Consider the following 23,416-nt stretch of genomic DNA (forward strand, 5'->3'; position numbering starts at 1 on the left):
ATTTGGGTCTGATGGGAGGCGTGCTAGGCTAGTCCGTGCAGTTGCGATGACCACTGTGTCCAGATGATGCAGCAGTCGGCAAGAGACCCCGGTTCGAGTCCCGGCCTGACACAGATTTCCAATTTTCCCCATTCATTTAAATCAATCCCCACTAGCAGCTAATGTCATTAATTCCTTTGTGTCTTCACGTATTATGAGTTTTCTCTTTAAGAAAAAAAATATGTTATGCACTTGTAATTTTGTCACTGCAATAGTACTAACATATTAATGTAGGTTTTGCAGGACCAGTTCGAGAGCATTTTTCACACAAACGAGACTTATCATTTAGCACCCTTTCCATCTTTCTGCCACATCAGTTTTCCCTATCAATCGTAACAAGCACTGTGTGCAAACCTGCACTTGGACGGCCCTGGCGCCCTGCTCAGTTGGTACCCCAAGCAGCCGCTACTAATATTGTGATAAACCTTGTATGGAAATCTTACATTAGTGGCGACTCTGGCGCTCCTCTCAGCTTGGGGCCCCAAGCGGCTGCTACTAATATTGTGATATGTCCTGAATAGAAATCTTACACTTGTGACTTCTCTGGTGCCTCTCTCAGCTTGGTGCCCCAAGCATTCTCTGCTAGTAATGTGATACACCCTGTTTATGAATCTTACAGTTGCAGCATCTCTGGCGGCCCTCTCAGCTTGGCGCCTCAAGCGGCCACTACTAATACCGTGGTATATCTTCTATAGAAATTTTCCACTTGTGGCGTATCTGGCCCCCTCAGCTTGACGCCACATGTCCCCACTTCTAATACCGTGATACATCCTGTATAGGACTCTTACACTTGTGGTGTTTCTGGTGCCCTTCTCACCTTGGCACCCCAAGCAGCTGCTACCAGTATTGTGAAACGTCCTATGTAGAAACTTTACACTTGTGGCATCTTTGGCACCCCTCTTAACTTGGCGCTCCAAGCGGATGCTTCGAATATTGTGACACATTCTGTATAGAAATGTTACACTTGTCTGTTCTCTGGCTTCCCTCTCAACTTAGTGCTTCAAGCGGCCGTCACTAATATTGTGATACATCCTGTATACAAATCTTTCACTTGTGGCGTCTCTGGCACCCGTCTCAGCTTGGTGCCCCAAGGAGTGGTACTAATAATGTGATACACCCTGCATAGAGATCTTACTCTTGTGGCGTCTCTGTCAGCCCTCTCAGCTTGGTGCCCCAAGCAGCTGCTACTAGTGTAGTGATACGCCCTGTATAGAAATCTTACACTTGTGGCACCGCTAGTGCCCCTCACAGCTTGGCGCCTCAGGCGGTAGCTTCTGTTGCTTGGGCCTTAAACCAGCCCTGAGTGTTCGCTCCACATCTCTCAGTACAATTTTTCAGTTACTTTGTAAAGCAGCACTCAGACTTATTTCCATTAATTTCCCAATATCCGCTGATCAGGTATTTCACGTAATAAACTAACAACTTCCTGTAGCTAGCAAAAGTGGAAACCACCATCATACGGCATGCGAACCTATCGTATATGTCCTTTGTTGTGATTGATCGAAAACCGTAACCCGCTCGGCAGGTTCTGGTGGGACATAGTTAACTTAGCGATATTTTGTTGTTTAAATCCGTATCATCGTATCAGTACCGTTGTAAGAGGAGCGAGCCAATAAATTAGTAATAATAACGATAATGATAATGATAGTAACAATAATATTTATACTGTTTAGAAAACTTGCGGGAATGCAGCCGGGTGACATCGCCGACAAACCGATGTTTGGACAGTTAGCACGTCCGCTCATTTTAAAAAAGTAAGCACTGTGCAAGGAATTTAAAACCTCGGTTTGTCAAGCAATTCCTGAAATATGAGATAAAGGTTTTGTTTAAATTGTGCGTGTAATCCCGCTCTCTCCCTTGTCAAGAAAGGGACAGAGTTAATGCTACCTCACCCGTTGGTTATTAATTTTCGCTTTCGATAACTTCTGACGTCAGTCAACTTTGGTTGTGTGATGGCTCTAGTGTTTATAGTGTGCAGTTTTGCCATGAAAATGACAGTGTGTGCTCCTATCGAAATGTCGGTGGTTGTCGACCCTATCCCATCCCCGTAAGTTATTTGAACATTGTATACGCTGGGAGAAACACAAGTCTCACAATATTAATAACACAGTCTAACATAACAGTCGCGACATTCCGTCGGGTTTTTGTTACTCACAGCAATAGCAGCGCTCCAAGAAGCCAGCAAGTGACACTTCTGAGTACTATGCGGGACGAGTGCTATTACTATTGTTTATATTTATCGCTAAAGTAGTTTTTACAATAGAGAGCATGTTTATTGCCGTAAAATCCACAATAACTAAAAAATGATACTGCATTTGTAATTCTTTAGTTTCCCAAGGGCTCTGGGAGGTATGAAACTAGATCACAGACAGTTTATTTGCGATTCATTTGTAATATACAGATACTTACTGAAAAATGTCATTTTCCTTTAACAGCGAGAAATTGCCATTAAACACTAGAAGATCTGATCTTTCGCAGAACGAAGTCATATATCTACGCAACAACGCGAAGTTCTGTTTGCTACACATCTGGTGCAATTCACTGAATGTGGAACGTATGAAACCTCTATGGAATGTAATGCCTATATTATTTAATGTATCACATAAATCACCACACCTGTAGCTGAGGGAAAACCGCACAGATGTCATAATAAAACGTCAAAAAGCAATAAAGCTGTTACGCAAAAGGAAGAAACCAATTCCACGATTGTTGTTTCATCTGAGCCACAAACGACAAGAATCTTCAACATATACGCTTTTGTCAAAAATTCAAAAACAGTCTTAATCGCATTTATTATTATTATTATTATACCGCCAACCGGTTTCAACCCGACGTAGGTGTCATCTTCTGGGCGTTTACACCATTGGTCGACTGCTGGTGGTGTGAAATTGGGATGTTTATAAATTATTTAACGATAATCCATGTCCTTGACAATTTACTAATGCATAGAACGCAAAAATATACCTAACAATTATCTAGTTAATTAAGTAGAACTAGGTTCAACTTTCATTATCTTACGACACATGTCACTATCTGCTTTCTCACCGCTTGGAGTGCTAATATCGCTCCAGCTTTCAAATGGTAACAACTTTCACACCAGAGAATGTCGCAGATTTATGTGTTAGACTGTGACAGTACTGTTCACCGAAAATTTCGTTAACTTGCAAGAACAACTGAAGTGCCATATTTTAATTTTTGCAACGCTCGGCAAATTGTTAGACGAGTAGGTGTTCGGTGATTACCTGGGAAGCAGTCGATGACAGTGATGTTGTCGATGGCGAGGTGCGAGGGCATCCCATTGGCCGTGACGGCCTCCAGCGCCAGCTGGAAGTCTTCGCTGACGCGTCCAATTGTGAACTCGTGCCGCCGCCACCTGCCGAAAGACGAGATTCAACTATCAGGCCAGCCTCCTACCGCCTCCGATCAAGATTTCCTTTGATTGTCAGACGAACGTAAAAACTGGAAATCCTCTCCAAAATATTCCCAACTGTCAACTACCCGGTCCCACACACAGCCAACGGGGATATTTGGCTGACAAAAAAAAAAAAAATACAAAGTTGTACAACCGCCCACCCATATCTCATGAATACCAAAAGCATAATGTAAGATGCCTAAAAAAATAAAAAATAAAAAACAACAACAACTTACTCACTGTCTAAGCGACCTTGCAGCCCCAGTGTCTGTTGCTTCCGAAACACGCTGCCCAGAGCGGAAACTGATAGGCCAATGCAGTATCACCATTTTCAGCAAGTGATTCTACAGGATGAGCCCAGAGTCCACCGCCAAAAAATTTTTTAGAGATATTTTATGAGTATTTTGGTACATGTGACTCACAGCACCGTAAACTGTAACTTTGACCATCGTGGTTACATTGACCACTCCTACACCAAAACGTTTACAGCTTTGTGCTGGCTCTTACCTATATGTTTAGAATATACTGTTTGGCAGCAAAGTTCGATCAATACATACGAGATGGCGCCACGTAGTGCCGATTTTCTTGCACAGCAGTTGGCGAACCCGTTGCATTTACAGTTGTATACGAAAAAAATGAGTTAAAATCTGGTTGTGCAAAAACCATCGCTATCTTTCACCTGAAAATCAACCATAACTTGTATGTTACTCGATTAATTATCAAAACAGATCATTGAGTTTTTTGTTCACATGTATGTATGCACCAGTATATTAAGATTTCTGAGGTCATGTGCATGATTCCACAGTTTCGGGGTTACATTGACCACTTGTCATTGTAACCCCAGAATTACAGATACTCATTTTATTAAATAGCCAATGACAGTGTGGAACTAAAGAATACAAACATTAAGAATCTATAGATAGACAAGTGCCGATTTGTAATTGTTAATGCGCATACAACTAGGAAAAACAAATGGCATTCATATATCGCTCAAATTGCGAGCTGCTCTGTTTCAGGCAGTGATTTAGGTATAATATATGTCAGATATATCCGGAAATTGCGAACGAACATTGTTTGGCCACAAGTGTCAGATATTGATTCGATAAATGAAGAACAGATAACCTTACTTCTAACTGCACTGGATGTTTTGAAACAAAGATTTAGGTTTAAAATACATGAAACTGAAGGAATTATCCTCAACTTGATTTGGAGCTATGTGTGTGGAACTCCACCTTAAAACCGTTCATTACACTTATAATTCCGATGATGGATTACACTAATATTTGTTTTGTTAATAGAAACCGCCTTTTCTTGCTGCACTGTATTTGATTTGTCCCAGACGCGTTTCGACTTTTCATTTTAAGGCATCATCAGTGGGATCTAGAATGATACAGTTCACGTCCCGCCTTTTATGTAAGTAAGTAATTACTTATTTATAATCCATAACTGATACATATCAAAACAAAACTGTATCATTCTAGATCCCACTAATGGTGCCTTGGGAAAGTTAAAAAGGTGAAACACGTCTGGGAGAAATAAAATCCTATGCACATGAAAAGGTGGTTTTTATTCACAAAAGAAGTATTTCTGTACTTGCTGCGAACGATGAGCACGCAAACAAACTCGTTACGGATCACTTTATTCGATTCATGTTCGTCCCCAGTAGCTGAGTGGTCCAGCCGGCACGGTAGCTCAGCGTGTTCGGTCAGAGGGTTAACAGCCCTCTGTAATAAAAAGAAAACTGAGCTAATCGATCAACAACGAACTTAAACGGATGTCTTACAACGTCCGCCCCGAGCAGATGCAACGAACAAAAGCGAACTAAATATTAGATTAAAAAAAAAAGGTCAGCGCGACAGAATGCAAATCCTATGCCAATCCCATGAACCATGGACGTAGCCGCTGGTGGGGAGGCTTGCGTGCCTCAGCGATGCAGATAGCCGTACCGTAGATGCAACGGAGGGGTATCTATTTAGAGGCCAGACAAATGTGTGGTTCCTGAAGAGGGGCAGCAGCCTTTTCAGTAGTTGCAGGGGCAACAGTCTGGATGACTGACTGATCTGGCCTTGTAACACTAACCAAAACAGCCTTGCTGTGCTGGTACTGCGAACGGCTGAAAGCAAGGGGAAACTACGGCCGTAATTTTTCCCGAGGGCATGCAGCTTTCCTGTATGGTTAAATGATGATGGCATCCTCTTGGGTAAAACATTCCGGAGGTAAAATAGTCCCCCATTCGGATCTCCGAGCGGGGACTACTCAAGAGGATTTCGTTATCAGGAGAAAGAAAACTGGCGTTCTACGGATCGGAGCGTGGAATGTCAGATCCCTTAATCGGGCAGGTAGGTTAGAAAATTTAAAAAGGGAAATGGATAGGTTAAAGTTAGATATAGTGGGAATTAGTTAAGTTCGATGGCAGGAGGAACAAGACTTCTGGTCAGGTGACTACAGGGTTATAAATGCAAAATCTAATAGGGGTAATGCGGGAGTAGGTTTAATAATGAATAGGAAAATAGGAATGCGGGTAAGCTACTACAAACAGCATAGTGAACGCATTATTGTGGCCAAGATAGATACGAATCCCACGCCTACCACAGTAGTACAAGTTTATATGCCAACTAGCTCTGCAGATGACGAAGAAATTGAAGAAATGTGTGAAGAAATAAAAGAAATTATTCAGATAGTGAAGGGAGATGAAAATTTAATAGTCATGGGTGACTGGAATTCGTCAGTAGGAAAAGGGAGAGAAGGAAACATAGTAGGTGAATATGGATTGCGGGTAAAAACGAAAGAGGAAGCCGCCTGGTAGAATTTTGCTCAGAGCACAACTTAATCAGGAACCAGGTTTTAAATTGTAAGACATTTCCAGGGGCAGATGTGGACTCTGACCACAATCTATTGGTTATGAGCTGTAGATTAAAACTGAAGAAACTGCGAAAAGGTGGGAATTTAAGGAGATGGGACCTGGATAAACTGACTAACCCAGAGGTTGTACAGAGTTTCAGGAAGAGCATAAGGGAACAATTGACAAGGAGGGGGGAAAGAAATACAGTAGAAGAAGAATGGGTAGCTTTGAGGGATGAAGTAGTGAAGGCAGCAGAGGATCAAGTAGGTAAAAAGACGAGGGCTAGTAGAAATCCTTGGGTAACAGAAGAAATATTGAATTTAATTGATGAAAGGAGAAAATATAAAAATGCAGTAAATGAAGCAGGCAAAAAGGAATACAAACGTCTCAAAAATGAGTTCGACAGGAAGTGCAAATTGACTAAGCAGGGATGGCTAGAGGACAAATGTGAGGATGTAGAGACTTATCTCACTAGGGGTAAGATAGATACAGCCTACAGGAAAATTAAAGAGACCTTTGGAGAAAAGAGAACCACTTGTATGAATATCAGATGGATCCCAGTTCTAAGCAAAGAAGGGAAAGCAGAAAGGTGGAAGGAGTATATAGAGGGTCTATACAAGGCCGATGTATTTGAGGACAATATTATGGAAATGGAAGAGGATGTAGATGAAGGTGAAATGGGAGATATGATACTGCGTGAAGAGTTTGACAGAGCACTGAAAGACCTGAGTCGAAACAAAGCTCCGGGAGTAGACAACATTCCATTAGAACTACTGACAGCCTTGGGAGAGCCAGTCCTGACAAAACTCTACCATCTGCTGAGCAAGATGTATGAGACAGGCGAAATACCCTCAGACTTCAAGAAGAATGTAATAATTCCAATCCCAAAGAAAGCAGGTGTTGACAGATGTGAAAATTACCGAACTATCAGTTTAATATGTCACGGCTGCAAAATACTAACGCGAATTCTTTACAGACGAATGGAAAAACAAGCAGAAGCCGACCTCAGGGAAGAGCAGTTTGGATTCCGTAGAAATATCGGAACACGTGAGGCAATACTGACCTTACGACTTATCTTAGAAGTTAGATTAAGGAAAGGCAAACCTACGTTTCTAGCTTTTGTAGACTTAGAGAAAGCTTTTGACAATGTTGACTGGAATACTCTCATTCAAATTCTGAAGGTGGCAGGGGTAAAACACAGGGAGCGAAAAGCTATTTACAATTTGTACAGAAACCAGATGGCAGTTATAAGAGTCGAGGGACATCAAAGGGAAGCAGTGGTTGGGAAGGGAGTGAGACAGGGTTGTAGCCTCTCCCCGATGTTATTCAATCTCTATATTGAGCAAGTAGTGAAGGAAACAAAAGAAAAATTCGGAGTAGGTATTAAAATACATGGAGAAGAAATAAAAACTTTGAGGTTCGCCGATGACATTGTAATTCTGTCAGAGGTAGCAAAGGACTTGGAAGATCAGTTGAACGGAATGGATAGTGTCTTGAAAGGAGGATATAAGATGAACAGCAACAAAAGCAAAACAAGGATAATGGAATGTAGTCAAATTAGGTCGGGTGATGCTGAGGGAATTAGATTAGGAAATGAGACACTTAAAGTAGTAAAGGAGTTTTGCTATTTGGGGAGCAAAATAACTGATGATGGTCGAAGTAGAGAGGATATAAAATGTAGGCTGGCAATGGCAAGGAAAGCATTTCCGAAGAAGAGAAATTTGTTATCATCGAGTATACGTTTAAATGTCAGGAAGTCATTTCTGGAAGTATTTGTATGGAGTGTAGCCATGTATGGAAGTGAAACATGGACAATAAATAGTTTGGACAAGAAGAGAATAGAAGCTTTCGAAATGTGGTGCTACAGAAGAATGTTGAAGATTAGATGGGTAGATCACATAACTAATGAGGAAGTATTGAATAGGATTGGGGAGAAGAGAAGCTTGTGGCATAACTTGACTAGAAGAAGGGATCGGTTGGTAGGACATGTTCTGAGGCATCAAGGGATCACCAATTTAGTATAGGAGGGTAAAAATCGCAGAGGGAGATCAAGCGATGAATACACTAAGCAGATTCAGAAGGATGTAGGTTGCAGTAGGTACTGGGAGATGAAGAAGCTTGCACAGGATAGAGTAGCATGGAGAGCTGCATCAAACCAGTCTCAGGACTGAAGACCACAACAACAACATGAGCCGGGTTCGATTCCCTGCTGGGTCAGAGATTTTCTCCGCTCAGGAACTGGGTGTTGTGTTGTTCTAATTGTCATCATTTCATCCCTATCGACGCGCAAGTCGCCGAAGTGGCGTCAAACTGAAGGACTTGCACCTGGCGAACGGTTTACCCAACGGGGAGGCCCTAGTCACACGACATTTACGTTTATTCGATTTATGTATCCTTTACGAGGTTTATTAAAGCACTTAAGAAAACTTTAGATCGGTGTATATATTTCTGGTTGGTCAAAGTTTTGATGTGTTTTTGAAATATCGACCACAAACGGAATGGTAGTTGGCAGTTGTGGTGGAAGTGTAGGCCGGTCAACGTGTCCCCATATCCATGCTAACTTTTACGACCCACTATTCTTTCATAACTTCTACTGCGTTTTATAGAATGTATTGTAATAATTTGTACGTCATGCTTTCGTATAAGCCCCTATGTTCACTACCATAAATATCATAATTAAAAGAAAAAAGATCACAATAATCACATTTCAATCTGAAAATCGGTCAAAGTATGCACCGTTTAGGATATTCGGATACAGTGTAAATATTTTAACACCAGTGAAAAAGGCTGTTATATGTAGTCACCAAAACGTGAAAACAGAGTAATGCAACTACACTCACAAGAGGAACCCGACATACGTCTCTCACTGATACATCCGACATTAAGAATGAAAGTCTTCATTTCTCAATAACATGCTGTTAGAATAATCTGTGGCGCTCACGCACGATCATCTTGTAGTCATCTGTTTAAGGAATTCTACATCCTGAGTACTGCTTCACAGTATATTTATTCCCTTACGAAATTTGTTGTAAATTATCCACTGCAGTTAGAAAGGAACAATGATGTACATAATTACAACACTAGGACGAAAATTGTCGTTCATTGTTCCACATTAAGGTTGTCTTTGTACAAAAGGGGTGCACAATGCCGCAACTAAAGCTTTTGATAGCTTACTCAGTGATACAAAACGTCTGACAGACAGCAAAGTAAAATTTGAAAACAAACTGAAGAAGTTGTTCCTTGACAAGTCCTTCCATTTCGTAGTAGAATTTTTATTGTTGTAATGTGTAAAAGGTGGTGGGTAGGAATTTCTAATTCACATCATTGTACTTTTAAAAAAATCGCAGAGGGAGACCAAGCGATGAATACACTAAGCAGATTCAGAAGGATGTAGGTTGCAGTAGGTACTGGGAGGTGAAGAAGCTTGCACAGGATAGAGTAGCATGGAGAGCTGCATCAAACCAGTCTCAGGACTGAAGACCACAACAACAACATGAGCCGGGTTCGATTCCCCATATTTACAATTAATTTGCGATGTGAACGTTAACTGACTTTCCATGTAATTACTATTTATCGTGCAAATGATAATGCGTTTTGTTGGACATTATCGGCCACTTGTTTCGTATCTCGAATCACACAGGCGGGAAATCATCACCTATCTCGCTTCCATGGCGCTACGGACATACCGTATATAATTAAGAGTTAAAAATTTCAATCTAAAAAAATTAAAAAACAAGAAAAAAGAAAAATCCAAATATTTGGAGGTAGCCATAGATTATGAAGACTGCTGGTAGTATCTGATTGTCTTGAAGAGCGGACGTGAAGGGACGTTTGTCTTCACGTCTCTGTATGAGGCCAAATTTTTTAAATTTGCTATTATGGCTGTTATTAGATATATGTGAAGAGCGTGGCAATATCTTCGTCAACTTCTCTGGGAATTTTGTGATGCGTAACTTCTCTCTTTTAGCATCACACATTAGAGGTTGTTGAAAGTTATTTTTAATTTTTTAAAATAGTCATCAGGCTTCTGACTGCTTTGATGCGAGTTCTACTCCTGTGCTAACCTGTTCATCTCAGAGTAGCACTTGCAACCTACGTCTCCAACTATTTATTGTATGTACTCCAGTCTCTGTCTTCCTCTACAGATTTTACCTTCTTCAACTCCGTCTAGTATGGAAGTTATTCCATGATGTCTTAACACATATCCTACCATCCTATGTATTTCATTCCTAAGCGATTTGTATTGCTGTGTTCCTGTCTTTCCGTGAACATTGCCGGCCGTTGTGGCCGAGGGGTTCTAGGCGCTTCAGTCTGTAACCGCGCGACCGCTACGGTCGCAGGTTCGAATCCTGCCTCGGGAATGGATGTGTGTGATGTCCTTAGCTTAGTTAGGTTTAAGAAGTTCTAAGTTCTAGGGGACTGATTACCTCAGATGTTAAGTCCCATAGTGCTCAGAGCCATTTGAACCATTTTTGAACCGTGGACATTTTTGTACTTCCCTCTTTCGCCGATCACTGGAACTATTTCTTCTGTTACCCATAGTTTCTTCGGAGTTACCTTCTTTGTACCTATGTCTTTCTTTCCAACTACTGTGATTGCTCTTGTTAAAGATATCCATTCCTCGTCAACTGAACTGCCTACTTTGTTATTCTTATAGCAGTATCCACATTTTTAGCGAACTTCAGTGGCGTCTCATCAGTCATCACTACTTCAGTATACCACATCCATCCACACTGATTCTTCCGAATGATTCTGTTAAACTTCAGTCTACTCTTCATCATTACTCGTTGTGATCTGAGTCTATATTTGCTCGTAGGTACGCCCTACAATCCAATATGTGCTTTCGGAATTTCTGTCTGATCATGATGTAATCCAGGTGGAATCTTCCTCTGTCTGCGGGCCCTTTCCACGTATCCCTCCTGGTGTTGTGATTCTTGAATAGAGTACTCGCTAGTACTAGCTGAAATTTATTGCAGAACTCAATCTTTCTCCTCTCTGATTCCTACTACCAAGCCCATATCTTCCGTAATCCTTTCTTCTACTCCTTCCCCTACAACCACATTCCAATACTACGTGATCATTAGATAGCATGTCAATATCCTTAAATATTTTCTGGACCTCATCGTCTTCTAATTTCGACGTCGGCATTACTGAACTATTGTTGTCGGCGTTGGTTTGCTGTCGATTCTGATGAGAACAACTCTATCACTGAAGTGTTCACAGTTACTCACGCTCTGCCCTGTTTTCCTGTCCGTGACGAATCTTACTCCCGTTATATTATTTTGTGCTGCTTTTGATGGTACCGAATATTCATCTAATACGAGATCCTTGTCTTCTTCCATTTCAATTCACTGACCCTCCTATATCTAAATTGAGCCTTTGCATTTTCCTTTTCAGATTTTCTAGCTTCCCTACCTCGTTCATACTTCTGACTTTCCACTCCCTGACTCGTAGAATTTTATCTCTTGGTTGGTTATTCCATCTTCTTCTCATGGGCAACTCCCTCTTGGCAGCCATGTGAGTGGGAGATAATTCGAAATCTTCTGCCAGTGGAGAGATCATCATGACATTTTTCCCAATTACAGGTTTCATGTCCTATGGACACATATTATGTGTCTTTAATTCTGTATATTCCATTGCCTTCTGTATCCTCATGCTGTAGATCATTGCTGATTCTTCCGCATTTTAGTTGCAATATCCCACTCTAAGAACGCGAGAGTGGCATGAACCTTTGTCTACGTCTCCTCCCTCTTTGACAAGACCATTGGAAGACGAGGGTGCCTTCTGGTGCCGGAAGTCTTAGGCCTCAATTGTTGATGGGTTTTATTGAAAATTTAAGCAGTGGCTATGTTCAAATCCGGGACCCAGGACATTTGGATTACTGGTCAAAGATGCTAACCCCATTCTTTTTCTTTCGATCTCTTTCTTTGTTTATCGTCATTGGTTCTGTGCGGATTCCGCTGACACCTATCAAATTCCATCGATAAGAGCTTCATTCAGTTTCTAAAATGACAGAGGCTGGCCAGCCCTCTGTCCGAACATCCCTGAGCTACTGTGCTGGCCATGGTTGTTGAACATACCTCGAACTGTAATCCGCGAGATACCTTATGTTATGCGGTGGAGAATACTTCGTGTACCACTTATTTCCTCCAGAATGTGATTTTCACTCTGCAGCGGAGTATGCGCTGATATGAAACTTCCTGACAGATTAAAACTGTGTGCCGGGCCGAGAATCGAACTCGGGACCTTTGCCTTCGCGGGCAAGTGCTCTACCAACTCTTTTTTTTTTTTTTTTTTTTTTTTTTTTTTTTTTTTTTTTTAATAATTGCGCCTATCCGCACACGAACCGGTGTCCTTTCGTATTACATTCCCACTCGCTAGCCACTTTTTTTTTTTTTGTATTCTTTATTATTGAACAAACGGAGAGTACATATATATATATACACAAAGCAAAAGTTCTTCAAGGTACCAGTGAAACACATACAAATGAGTGTTAGGTAAACAAATTATTAGAATAACATGAAATACAACAAATTAGAACATATCCTGTTTTCCTTTTTTTTTTTTTTTTGTTTTTTTTTGTTTTTGTTTTTGTTTAAAAAATTTGTATTGAACAAACTAAAAGTATATATATATTCACTATGCAAGAGTTCTTCAAGGTAACATTTAAAAATATACAAATGACTGTTAGTTAAACAAAAAAAAAATATTAAAAAAGAAAAACATTAAATACAACAAAATATAACATATTCTGTCTTCTTCCTTTAAGAAAAAAAAAAAAAACCGTGTTTTTTTTTTTTGGTCGATGCATGAGAACGTGGATAAGGGTGTTGCATCATGTGACAGGTAGGCATGGTACACCCCAACTTTGAGGGGGGTCAAGGAAGACGCTGCGGAGATAACCGGCAAAAGTTTGTCGGTAAGAAGGTTTTCGGGTGAGGGTGCTATGCGCGGTCACAACTTTGTACCAGAAGTCAAGGACTGTATGCGGACCACTCCGAAAGAGATATTCTAAAGCCTGTCCTCGAAACCAGATTAGGGTATGATGCTTAGCAAGAGGGTAGTGAAATGTCTGGGGAAACAACAGGAAATCCGGGGTTACCGTCGTTGGCGGGGCACGGAGGTAAAAGCCCACGATTCGTTGGATGAGGAGCCATACGGTTTGTTTCAGGGGGCACGTAAGACGGTGCTCGTCGGTGTCTTCGAGCTGACAGTCAGGGCAGAGTGGGGAGGTGGCCAATCCTATGCGATAAAGTCGACTATTAGTCGGGAATTTTCCATAGACTAAAACATACCAGAGTGCAGACACAGACGACGGTAAAAAGGGTGCATGCACACACCCCCAAACCGTGCGCCAGTTAATGTCAGGATGCTGTAGCACCATGGGGTCGCAAGGGTTGGACAGCATAAACAAACGATAATAATCTTTTGCACGGGGAGGACGGGTGACTGGAAGATCGGCCCGAACGTAGCTGAGTTCTATGAAACAATTGGCGACGTAGTACAATAATGGAGAAATAGGTGCCACATTGATTGGTGGATCGAGAGAAGCTGGTCGGAGGATATCTAAGAGACTGCGTGTTAAAGACGGGACCGGCCCCTGCCAGTGCCGCAACAGAGTGTGGACAAAGAGTGCAGAAGAGCGTGCCCGCACGTTGATGAGTCCGAGGCCACCTTTTGCAGGAGGCAGTGTTAGAGTGTTGTAGCGGACTTTGAAAAGTGCCCCTGCTGACACGAAATATCCAAAGGCTGATTGGATGCGGCGGCCAAGGAGTAACGGCATTGGGAGGATCTGGGCGACGTGTACCAGTTTAGGGGCGACATACATGTTGACATAGGACACACGTTGGAGTTGGTTTAAGTTACGGTGCACTTGACCGCGAACATGGTGCCGAATCGACTGCAAAAGCCGCCGGTAAGCCAGGGCCACTGTGCGGTGTGTGGAGCTCGTAAATTCGATACCCAAGTAACGAAGGGTGGCACTAACTGGGAGTGGGGTCGGCACCATAGCCGGGAGGCCGCGCCCAATGTGCATCATAGTCGATTTACGGACATTAAGAATGCTACCAGAAAGACGTCCATACTGGTGGATCCATTGGATGGCGTCATTGAGTTCCGTGGAGGAGCAGGTGAGAAAGAGGAGATCGTCCGCATAAGCCCTACAGTGAAAGGTGTGGCCACGCAAAGTGAGGCCCTGCAGTCTAGAGGTAAGTTCAGTGATGAGGGGCTCAAGTGCAATGGCATATAGTAAAGTAGACATAGGGCATCCTTGACGCACAGAGCGGCGTATAGGAATCGGTCCTACAAGCCTCCCATTGACTTGTACCATCGAGACCGCGGGAAGGAGTAACTGGCGAATGGCATCGACAAAAAGCAATGGGAACCCCATACGTGTCGCCACCATGAGGAGGAATGGGTGTCGAACGCGATCAAAGGCACTCGTGAAATCGACGGATACCAGTGCTGCACGAAGGCGACAAGCCGACGCCAGTGCAATGAGGTCACGGCATTCTCCTAGGGCTGTTTGTAAGGTGGCCCCACAACCACGTGCAGTCTGCTCAGGTGAAAGGACCGTAGGTGAGACGGTGCGTATGCGCGCTGCTAAGAGGCGTGCATAGATTTTATAGTCTGCATTCAGTAGTGTAAGGGGGCGATATGCAGAGACATGAGACCCTCCCTTCGGTTTAGGCACAGGTAGAAGAATGCCAGTGACGAATTCAGGTGGAATTGGGAAGGACGGAGTAAAGAGTTCCTGTATCATTTCCGTCCAGCGAGGAAGCATTAACGTGGTGAACGCCCGGTAAAACTCCACTGGGAGACCATCTGGTCCGGGTGATTTGTTCTTGGCCCCTTTGTTGATCGCATCTACCACCTCTTCTGCGGTGATTGCAGACATCATGGACATTGACTCCGCTACGGTGAGGGTCCGATCAGGGGAAGGACGGAGATCATCAGGAATGGGCGTCGCCATCGGTTCATCATCATAAAATTGGCGATAATGTTCAGCAAAGGCGGACACGACCGCCGCCTGTGTTGTGTGGTGAACACCATCGGAGGTCGTGATGTTGGGGACGAAAAGCCGACGTCGACGACTATGGTCGGATGCGGCATGGATTGTGGATGGGGTTTCGTCGTGGAGGAGGTCTTGTCGTCGGGAACGCACCACGACACCATGCAGTCGTGCACGTTGAAGAGAGAGGAGACGAGCTTTAGTACGTTGTCGTTCCCTGTGGGTGTCAGGTGATGGAGGGAGCGCATCGAGCTCACGGAGGACGGCGTAGTGAAAATTTGTGGTGTCTCAATGCCATGCTGCTGCTTCCTTGCCACATTGTATGAAGGCCTTTCTGATCGCAGGTTTGGCACATTTGAGCCACCAATGGAACGTGGATGTGTACTGCGGAAGGCGTCTTTCGCAAGACGCCCATGTAGTGGCAATACATTGTCGGCAGTGTGGATCATTAAGGAGGGAGGTATTAAGCTTCCAGTAACCTCTGCTGCGCCACACTGACTGAGGTGGCAGAGCCAGGGAGCAAATGACGGCGCAATGGTCCGAAAATGCAAGGGGCCATCGTTCAGCTTGGGCGACTTCATTGCCGAGGTGAGCAGAGACATAAAACCGGTCCAGTCTGCTCGCAGAATGTGCTGTATAATGGGTAAAACCGGGGGTATTGCCATGAATTTTCTCCCAAACGTCCACTAGATGAAAATCTTCGATTAAGGTGAGCAGCGCCGGGCATGGCAAATAACCAGGTACTTGGTCCTGCGGATGGAGGACACAGTTGAAATCGCCTCCCATGATAAGGCGATCATAGCGTCCAGAAAACAGGGGCGCCACGTCATGTCCGAAGAAAGTGGACCGCTGCCGACGGTTCGTGGAGCCAGACGGAGCGTAGATATTGATGACGCGCGTGTCGAAGATGGTAACAGCCATGCCTCTTCCACAGGGAAGGATTGTCGTGTCCGTGAGTGAGATTCCTTCGCGTATGTAGAAAGCCACTCCACGCCCTGATTGATCACATGTGGACGTGTATGAGTCGTAGCCGTAGACTGGTGGTAGTGTGGCAACGCGTACTTCCTGAAGAAGGGCGACGTCGACGTCAGAGGCCCGAAGCATGTCACATAGGAGTTGCAGCTTGGGTGTAGTGCCGATCATGTTGATGTTCAGTGTGGCAAACCGGTATGTTTGTTTCAGTGGAGGTGGATGCGCATCTACCATCACCAAGGGAAGTAAGAGGAGGGCACCGACAGGAAGTCCCGTCCCATCAGCTGCAATGCCTCGCTTTTGATGTTAACAGGTAGCCTCGTCCGGCGGAGGTAACTCATCCGGAGGAGGGGGCGTACCTTCCTCAATGTCGTCGGCCCATGCTCCTGTGCCGTGGGTCTGTCCAATGTCCATGGGAATTGCGTCGTGGTGAGAGAGATCTGGAGTTGTCGGCGGCGAGACAGGCGTCTCAACCGGCGCACCGATCGTTACATTGTGCGTGGCGACCTCCATAGTGGTCCCGTCCTGCGAAACGTCTTGTTCATCGTGTAAGTTGTCCGCCGACCTCTGCGTGGAAATGTCGGCTGCTTGGGTGTCGTCTTCGTCGTCGCGGGTGGCAACGCTCTGAGAGCCCGTGGGTGAACGGCGACGGCGTTTGCGCCTGCGTGGCGAGCGTTGTTTGCGCACGTGTTCCTCAGTGTCGGATGACGGCAAGGAGGAGCGTCGACCTGGTTCGAAGGCGTCGGTGGGTACAATGAAATTGTCAAACAGGTGTTGTGAAGATGTACTGGTCTCCTGAGCGTCCGGTGCGGGAGCCTGTTCGGCGGCAAGGATGTCAGGTGGGACGTCTGTACCGTCCGTTGGTGACTGGGACGGTGGGACGTGCCGATCGGAAGGACCGGGCGACGGACTGGACGAAACTGTAGACGTGGCAAGAGCCGCTGCGTAAGTGACCGGTAGGGCGGTCATCGTGGGTGTGACGGACGCTTCCGACAACGGGAGCTGCGCGACACGTCGTTGAATGCATTCAGACCGTAGGTGACCTTCTTTCCCGCAACCGGAACAGGTCCGAGGTTGGCCGTCGTACATTATAATGGCACGGCAGCCTCCGATACGTAGATAGGAAGGCACGTGTTTCTGCAACTCGATGCGGACCTGTCTAACACCGTTTAAAACTGGATAGGTCTGAAATTGGACCCATCGTTCGGCAACATGTTCCAGAACGTTGCCATAGGGACGGAGCGCCTCGATGACGACGTCTGCAGGTAGTTCGAACGGCAGTTCGAAGATCCTTATCGTCCGTGTGCCGAGACCTGCGTGATCGACGGTAACAGGTCCGACGTTGCCGTCAGAATGACAGAAGCGCAGTCCACGTTTTGCCTCTTGAAGCACCTTGTCGCACGCCGCATCGTTGATCATTTTGACGTAGACGGTACTGCTAACTATGGACAAGTGGATACCAATTAGATCCGTTGGTGGTATTTTAACTTCATCGCGTATAAATCGTTCTACCTCCAGGGCCTTGGGTCGGGCGAAGTCGGAACAAAAGTTGAAACGTAATGTCTTCTTCCGATAGTTGTGCGCCATGGTGGTCTAGAAGGAAAACGGCACTGACAGCGGCCGAAGTAAACACAAACACACCGTGCGCGCCTCGCCCGCAGCGCTCTGGCGCGTGACCGCCTCGCAGCACTGCCGGCGGCAGACTGCCCAACTGAGCTACCCAGGCACGACTCACGCTTCGTCCTCACAGCTTTACTTCTGCCAGTACCTCGTCTCCTACCTCCCAAACTTAACAGAAGCTCTTCTGCGACCCTTGCAAAACTAGAACTCCTGAAAGAAAGGATATTGCGGAGACATGGCTTAGCCACAGCCTGGGGGATGTTTCCAGAATGAGATTTTCACTCTGCAGCGGAGTGTGCGCTGATATGAAACCTCCTGACAGATTAAAAACTGTGTGCCGGACCGAGACTCGAACTCCTTTGTCAGGAAGTTTCATATCAGCGCACACTTCGCTGCAGAGTAAAAATCTCATTCTGGAAATATCCCTCAGGCTGTGGCTAAGCCATGTCTCCGCAATATCCTGTCTTTCAGGAGTGCTAGTGCTGCAAGGTTCGCAGAAGAGCTTCTGTTAAGTTTGGAAGATACTAGACGAGATACTTGCAGAAGTAAAGCTGTGAGGACGGAGCGTGAGTCGTGCTTGGGTAGCTCAGTTGGTAGAGCACTTGCCCGCGAAAGGCAAAGGTCTCGAGTTCGAGTCTCGGTCCGGCACACAGTTTTAATCTGTCAGGAAGTTTCACTTCTTTCCTCGCCTGCTGAGGTCGCGAATTGTCCTCGTGAAGGCGATTGTTGGTAAGCTTTTCTGCGAGACAGGAACACACTAATTTTACCTTCATGGTCTTTTCACGTAATGTACATAAGGCGAAGCAATGTACTGGTAACTCTTCTTGGAACATAATCTCGGGGAATTTCAACAGTAAACCACACAGTTATACACGGTGCCTCTCCTGTAGCGTCTGCTACTGCAGTTGGCTGAGCATCTTCGTGAAATGTTCGCGTTTACTAAATGAACCTGTGGTGAAAAACGCTTCTCTTCTTGGGATATTTTCTCTTTCTTCTATCACTTCTGTTTGATGCGGATCCCAGTCTGACTAGCAGTATTCACGTATCTCCTTCGAGGATGCACTACACTTCCTGAGGATCGCTCCAATGAGTCAGTCTGATACCTGCTCTTATATATCTATTATCTGCAATTAGTTTTATGTGATCATTGCACATTTAAAACTGTCCGTACGCATACTCCCGGATATTTAATGGTCGTCTGTGCTTCCAGTGAATGTTCTGCAATCGTGGAATCAAACAACAATGTATCTTTCTGCCTATTTACTCGCAATATGCTACATTTGTTCATGCTGAGGGCCAACTGCCAATTCTTGCATCAAGCGTCGATTCTCAGCAGGTCTCCGTGCATTTCGTTATAATTTTCTAGCGTGTGACTTCTCTATATACAACAGCATCATCTGCGAAAAGCCTTACTAAACTTACGACGTTACCGTTGGTTACTTATATGTATTGTAAAAAAAATAATGCTATGTGTATTGTAAAAATAATGGTCTTTTTAACATTCCCTTGGGGCACACCATAAGTTAGTTTTACGTCTGATGATTTGTTTCCATTACGAAAGACAGATTGTGTTCTGTTAGGATCTCTTGAAACTAATCAAAAAGCTGGCCTGATATTTGGCACGTCCGAATTTTGTTCGCAAGCCGACATTGCGGAACTACACCGAGCGCCTTCTGGAAGTCAAGTAATACGGCCAAACGTGGGAGCCGTCTTGGTCTCGTGGACGTACAACATGGACAGGCTTCAGACGAAATATGTTTGCTAAATCCATGTTTATTCCAACAGAGGACATTTTCGATTTTTAAAAATGTCATGCTACGCGAGTACAAAGTGTTCCAAAATTCTACAACGTTCTGATTTCAGCGAAATAGGCCTGCGTTTGTTTGGCGACCCTTGTTCAAAACAGGAATGACCTGTGGGTCTGTCTGTGACTAAACAAAACTCATGGGCATGACATAGTTAAGAATCTTAGTAGCTGCTAGCAATGTGTTTCAATATTTAACCCAGCGCATCCGAAGGCAAGTGGATGATGTAGTGGAGTTTCTTCCTTTCGCATTGCCAACGTTTTCTAAGAACGATTTCGCCACCTGTTTATTAGCTTATGTACCCTCATTGCATGCATTGCATGATTTTTTCACATATGACTTAAAATCTGCAATAAGCTACCGATTACCTGTAGTACGTCCGCTGCTCGTGGTTTCTCTGTAGGCTTCTCGCTTCCCGAGCACGGGGTCCCGGGTTCAAATCCTGGCGCGGTCAGGGATTTTCACCTGCCTCGACCTGACTGGGTGTTGTTGTGCCGTCTACGTCATCATCATTCATCCACATTACGGTCAGAGGAAGGCAATGGTAAACCACCTCCACTAGGACCTAGCCTAGTACGGCTGCACGGGTCTCCCGCGTCGTTCGCCTACGCTCTGTCAAGGAGTATGGGACTTCATCATCACCTATAGCACTTTATTTTCTGACCCTGAGCCCGTAGATTTCTGTTGCTATCTTTTCCTGTGATAAACCATACTCTTCCACCCCGCGCACGCCTCAGCTTGCCAGAAGGATAATAATGAATACCACCTCGCCAGGCGACGAAGATATTCAGAGTCGGGTGGAACATTGACATGGTAGTCGCCGCCTGGACTTTCAAGTTGCCGATTGTGTACCAATGCTTACGTGAACAAATATGAGATTAAAGCATAAGGTGCCACCAGTATAAGTGCAGGAACTGTGTTCTTACCTCCGGCGTTGTTATTAAGAGGGTGCAATGGCATTTGCTGACAGGAAATATTTTTTTCTCTTGACTTACAGGCACTTATAATTGCGTAGGCTTCCGCGGCCAGAGTCAGTCGACATAAAACTTTTCTGGGTATGGTACCGCGTCATATTGTAAAAAACTAATGCTGCTGGAGAAAAACCAACGTTTCGGCCACGGTCTAATGACCCAGAAGAAGGCCGCTGAAACCGTGGCCGAAACGTTGGTTTTTCTCCAGCAGCAGTAGTTTTTTTACATTATGACGCGGTACCATATCCAGTAAACTTTTATGTCGACTTACAGGCACTTTTCGATGAATGGAATTTTCGCTTAACATTTCTAGCTCAAAACTTTCATGCGTTGTTTTTTTCCCTACAGAGAGTGCTTTTGGGAATGAGCTACCGACTCTTGTGTGACCAGATGCTATGAGCAATATATGCTTTCATATGCAAATTATACGTGTTGTTGCACGAGATTATCGTCAATCGCCGGGCGTCGAGAACGAGGGCGACGATGATTTGTATCTTTCTTCAACCTCCAGCACTAACAGTAATTTGACAGTTGGCTCTCCTCGTGTAACACGTTGGCACTCCGTCGGAAGGAATACCGGTCTCAGTTGATCCAGAATAAGAACTCTCTAAAATTCAGCCAGCTGTACGAACTGTTCTCATGGCTACCTTTCTGACATATCAGCGAATACAGGATGTGTCGAGGGGAATCCGTACAGATTATAAACATGTATGTATGTATATGATCGTGCGCGCGCGCCGGTATGTTTACGTATGTTTCACATCTCCTCCTAAATCACTGGAGCAATTTAGACAAAACTTGGCGCACATATCCTTTACTGTCAGGTAGCAATCACTTTGGTGGTGAGAACTACCTACCTATCATAGTTCAAGAGATATGACATCATAAACAATGAGATGCGTGAAAAACGGCCGCTTTGTTCATTACATTTACAGTTATTACTTCTTTTATACTAACACTGTTCTCAAAAAATTTTGCAGACAGTGTGTACATATGCCACTGAGTGTACCTACAACATTATGTCATTGTACGACACATAAATCAGCGGATATAATGTCATAAGCATTGAGATGCCTGAAAAACTGTCGTTTCATGCTTTACGCTTAAATTAAGTACTCCTCTGCTACTAACTCTATTTGCAACATATTTAGCAGACAGTATCGACGTATGCCGCAGAATGTACCTACACATACACATTTAAAGAACGCATGTCTGTAAATGTGTCGTATAGTATGGTACACAGATACTAAATTTGGCCTGTTGTGTTATCGCATCGTCTTACTGGGCACTGTTGTGTAGACTTTCTTGAAAACGAGATTTCCGCTTTATTAAAAGAAGTTCCTTTAGCTAAAAAGATGGCTGTGTTCTTCCAGCATGGCGCGGAGCCTTCATATTCTAGTCGTCAAGTGACACAACATCTATACCTAACATTCCCAGGAAAATCGATAGAAATGATCACTATTCTGGGCCACCAAGTTCTTCAGATCTTACCACTTAAGATTTTTGTTTGTGAGGATTGTTGAAACGTAAAGCTTACAAATAAAGAGTAAACACAGGAGATTTTCCTTCAAAGAAGAACGCCAAAACGGCCTCGGAATAGCTCAGAAGAGCTATGCGCGGTGTTCTCAAGGAAATTCGGAGATATATTTAAGTCTCAAGTGGAAGTTACGAGTATCGAGTTTGAAAATTATCATTGATGGGGCTACATTGTAACATGTCTCTCTGTAATGAATAAAAATTGGATTCATGTTATCAGAACTCTTTTATTCGAATTGCCACCCGCAATGGCCGCGCGGTTTGAGGCGCCATGACACGGATTGCGCGGCTCTCCCGCCGGAGGTTAGAGTCCTCCCTCGGGTGTGAGTGTGTGTGTTTGTTCTTAGCATAAGTTAGTTCAAGTAGCGAGATTTACTGAAACTGATTTACGCTGCTGAAAAAAAAATTGGTTCCTATTGCGGCCACCAGGTGCATATCTGGTGCTGTACACTGTTTGTATGACGGTATGATACCCATACTGTCTTTTGACAAGCCATAGCGTGGGGGAACAGTACGGCTATCGAGAAGAGACTGTGCAGCTGTTGGTGAAACAGTTTTATGTGAAAGGCAGCAGTTGCAGTGCTGCATGGAGAGAGTATTGCCGACTGAAAGGTCAGAGGAGAGGCCCGATGTCATTAAATAGTTTAAAGGAGATGCTAATGAAATTCGAAAACACATGTGAGCTTGGTGTGGCACCTGAACGAGGAAGGCGACCTATTCCAGTAGAAGCTATTGACGAGGTTGCGTTTGCTGTAACTGACCATGCACCACCCCACTCGGGTAGAGCTATGCTCGTGCAGTATCACGAGAATTGTCCATCCAACAGTAAACAATACAGCAGGTTTTGCGGTCTATTTTACAGTGGCACCTGTACAACATCCAGACGGTGCACCAACTGAAAACTAGTGATCCGCAGCAATGTTCTGAATTTGCTCTTCGATTTCTAGCACGGATTGAAGTTGATGACGTGAGGCCAGGCAATATTCTATGGAGTGACGAAACACATTTTACACTACAGGGTGCAGTAAATACACAGAACTGATGACCTTGGAGTACTGTTAAACAGCGTGTTGTCCACGAACATTGCACTTGTCGTATGTGACAGTGTAGTATGCATTCAAAAGCACCTTTATACTTGATATGTTCCTCTCTGACGAGAATACATCCAGAAGTCATGTCAGGTGTATGAAAACGTCTACGCGTTACCTC

At 44.4% G+C, this 23,416-nt stretch overlaps 1 protein-coding gene across 3 annotated transcripts in view; it reads right to left on the reverse strand.

Moving 5' to 3' along the window:
• The window catches only part of LOC124607668 (leukocyte tyrosine kinase receptor), a 915,076-nt gene that overhangs the window by 539,982 nt on the left and 351,678 nt on the right, over window positions 1–23,416 (reverse strand). For all 3 annotated transcript variants that reach the window (XM_047139925.1, XM_047139923.1, XM_047139924.1), the window contains exon 3: window positions 3,282–3,412. In XM_047139925.1, the coding sequence (XP_046995881.1) occupies window positions 3,282–3,412 (131 nt within the window). The remainder of the gene's footprint in view (window positions 1–3,281; window positions 3,413–23,416) is intronic.

This window comes from Schistocerca americana, chromosome 1, assembly GCF_021461395.2.
Source record: "Schistocerca americana isolate TAMUIC-IGC-003095 chromosome 1, iqSchAmer2.1, whole genome shotgun sequence".
In the NCBI taxonomy this organism is placed as follows: Eukaryota; Metazoa; Arthropoda; class Insecta; order Orthoptera; family Acrididae; genus Schistocerca; species Schistocerca americana.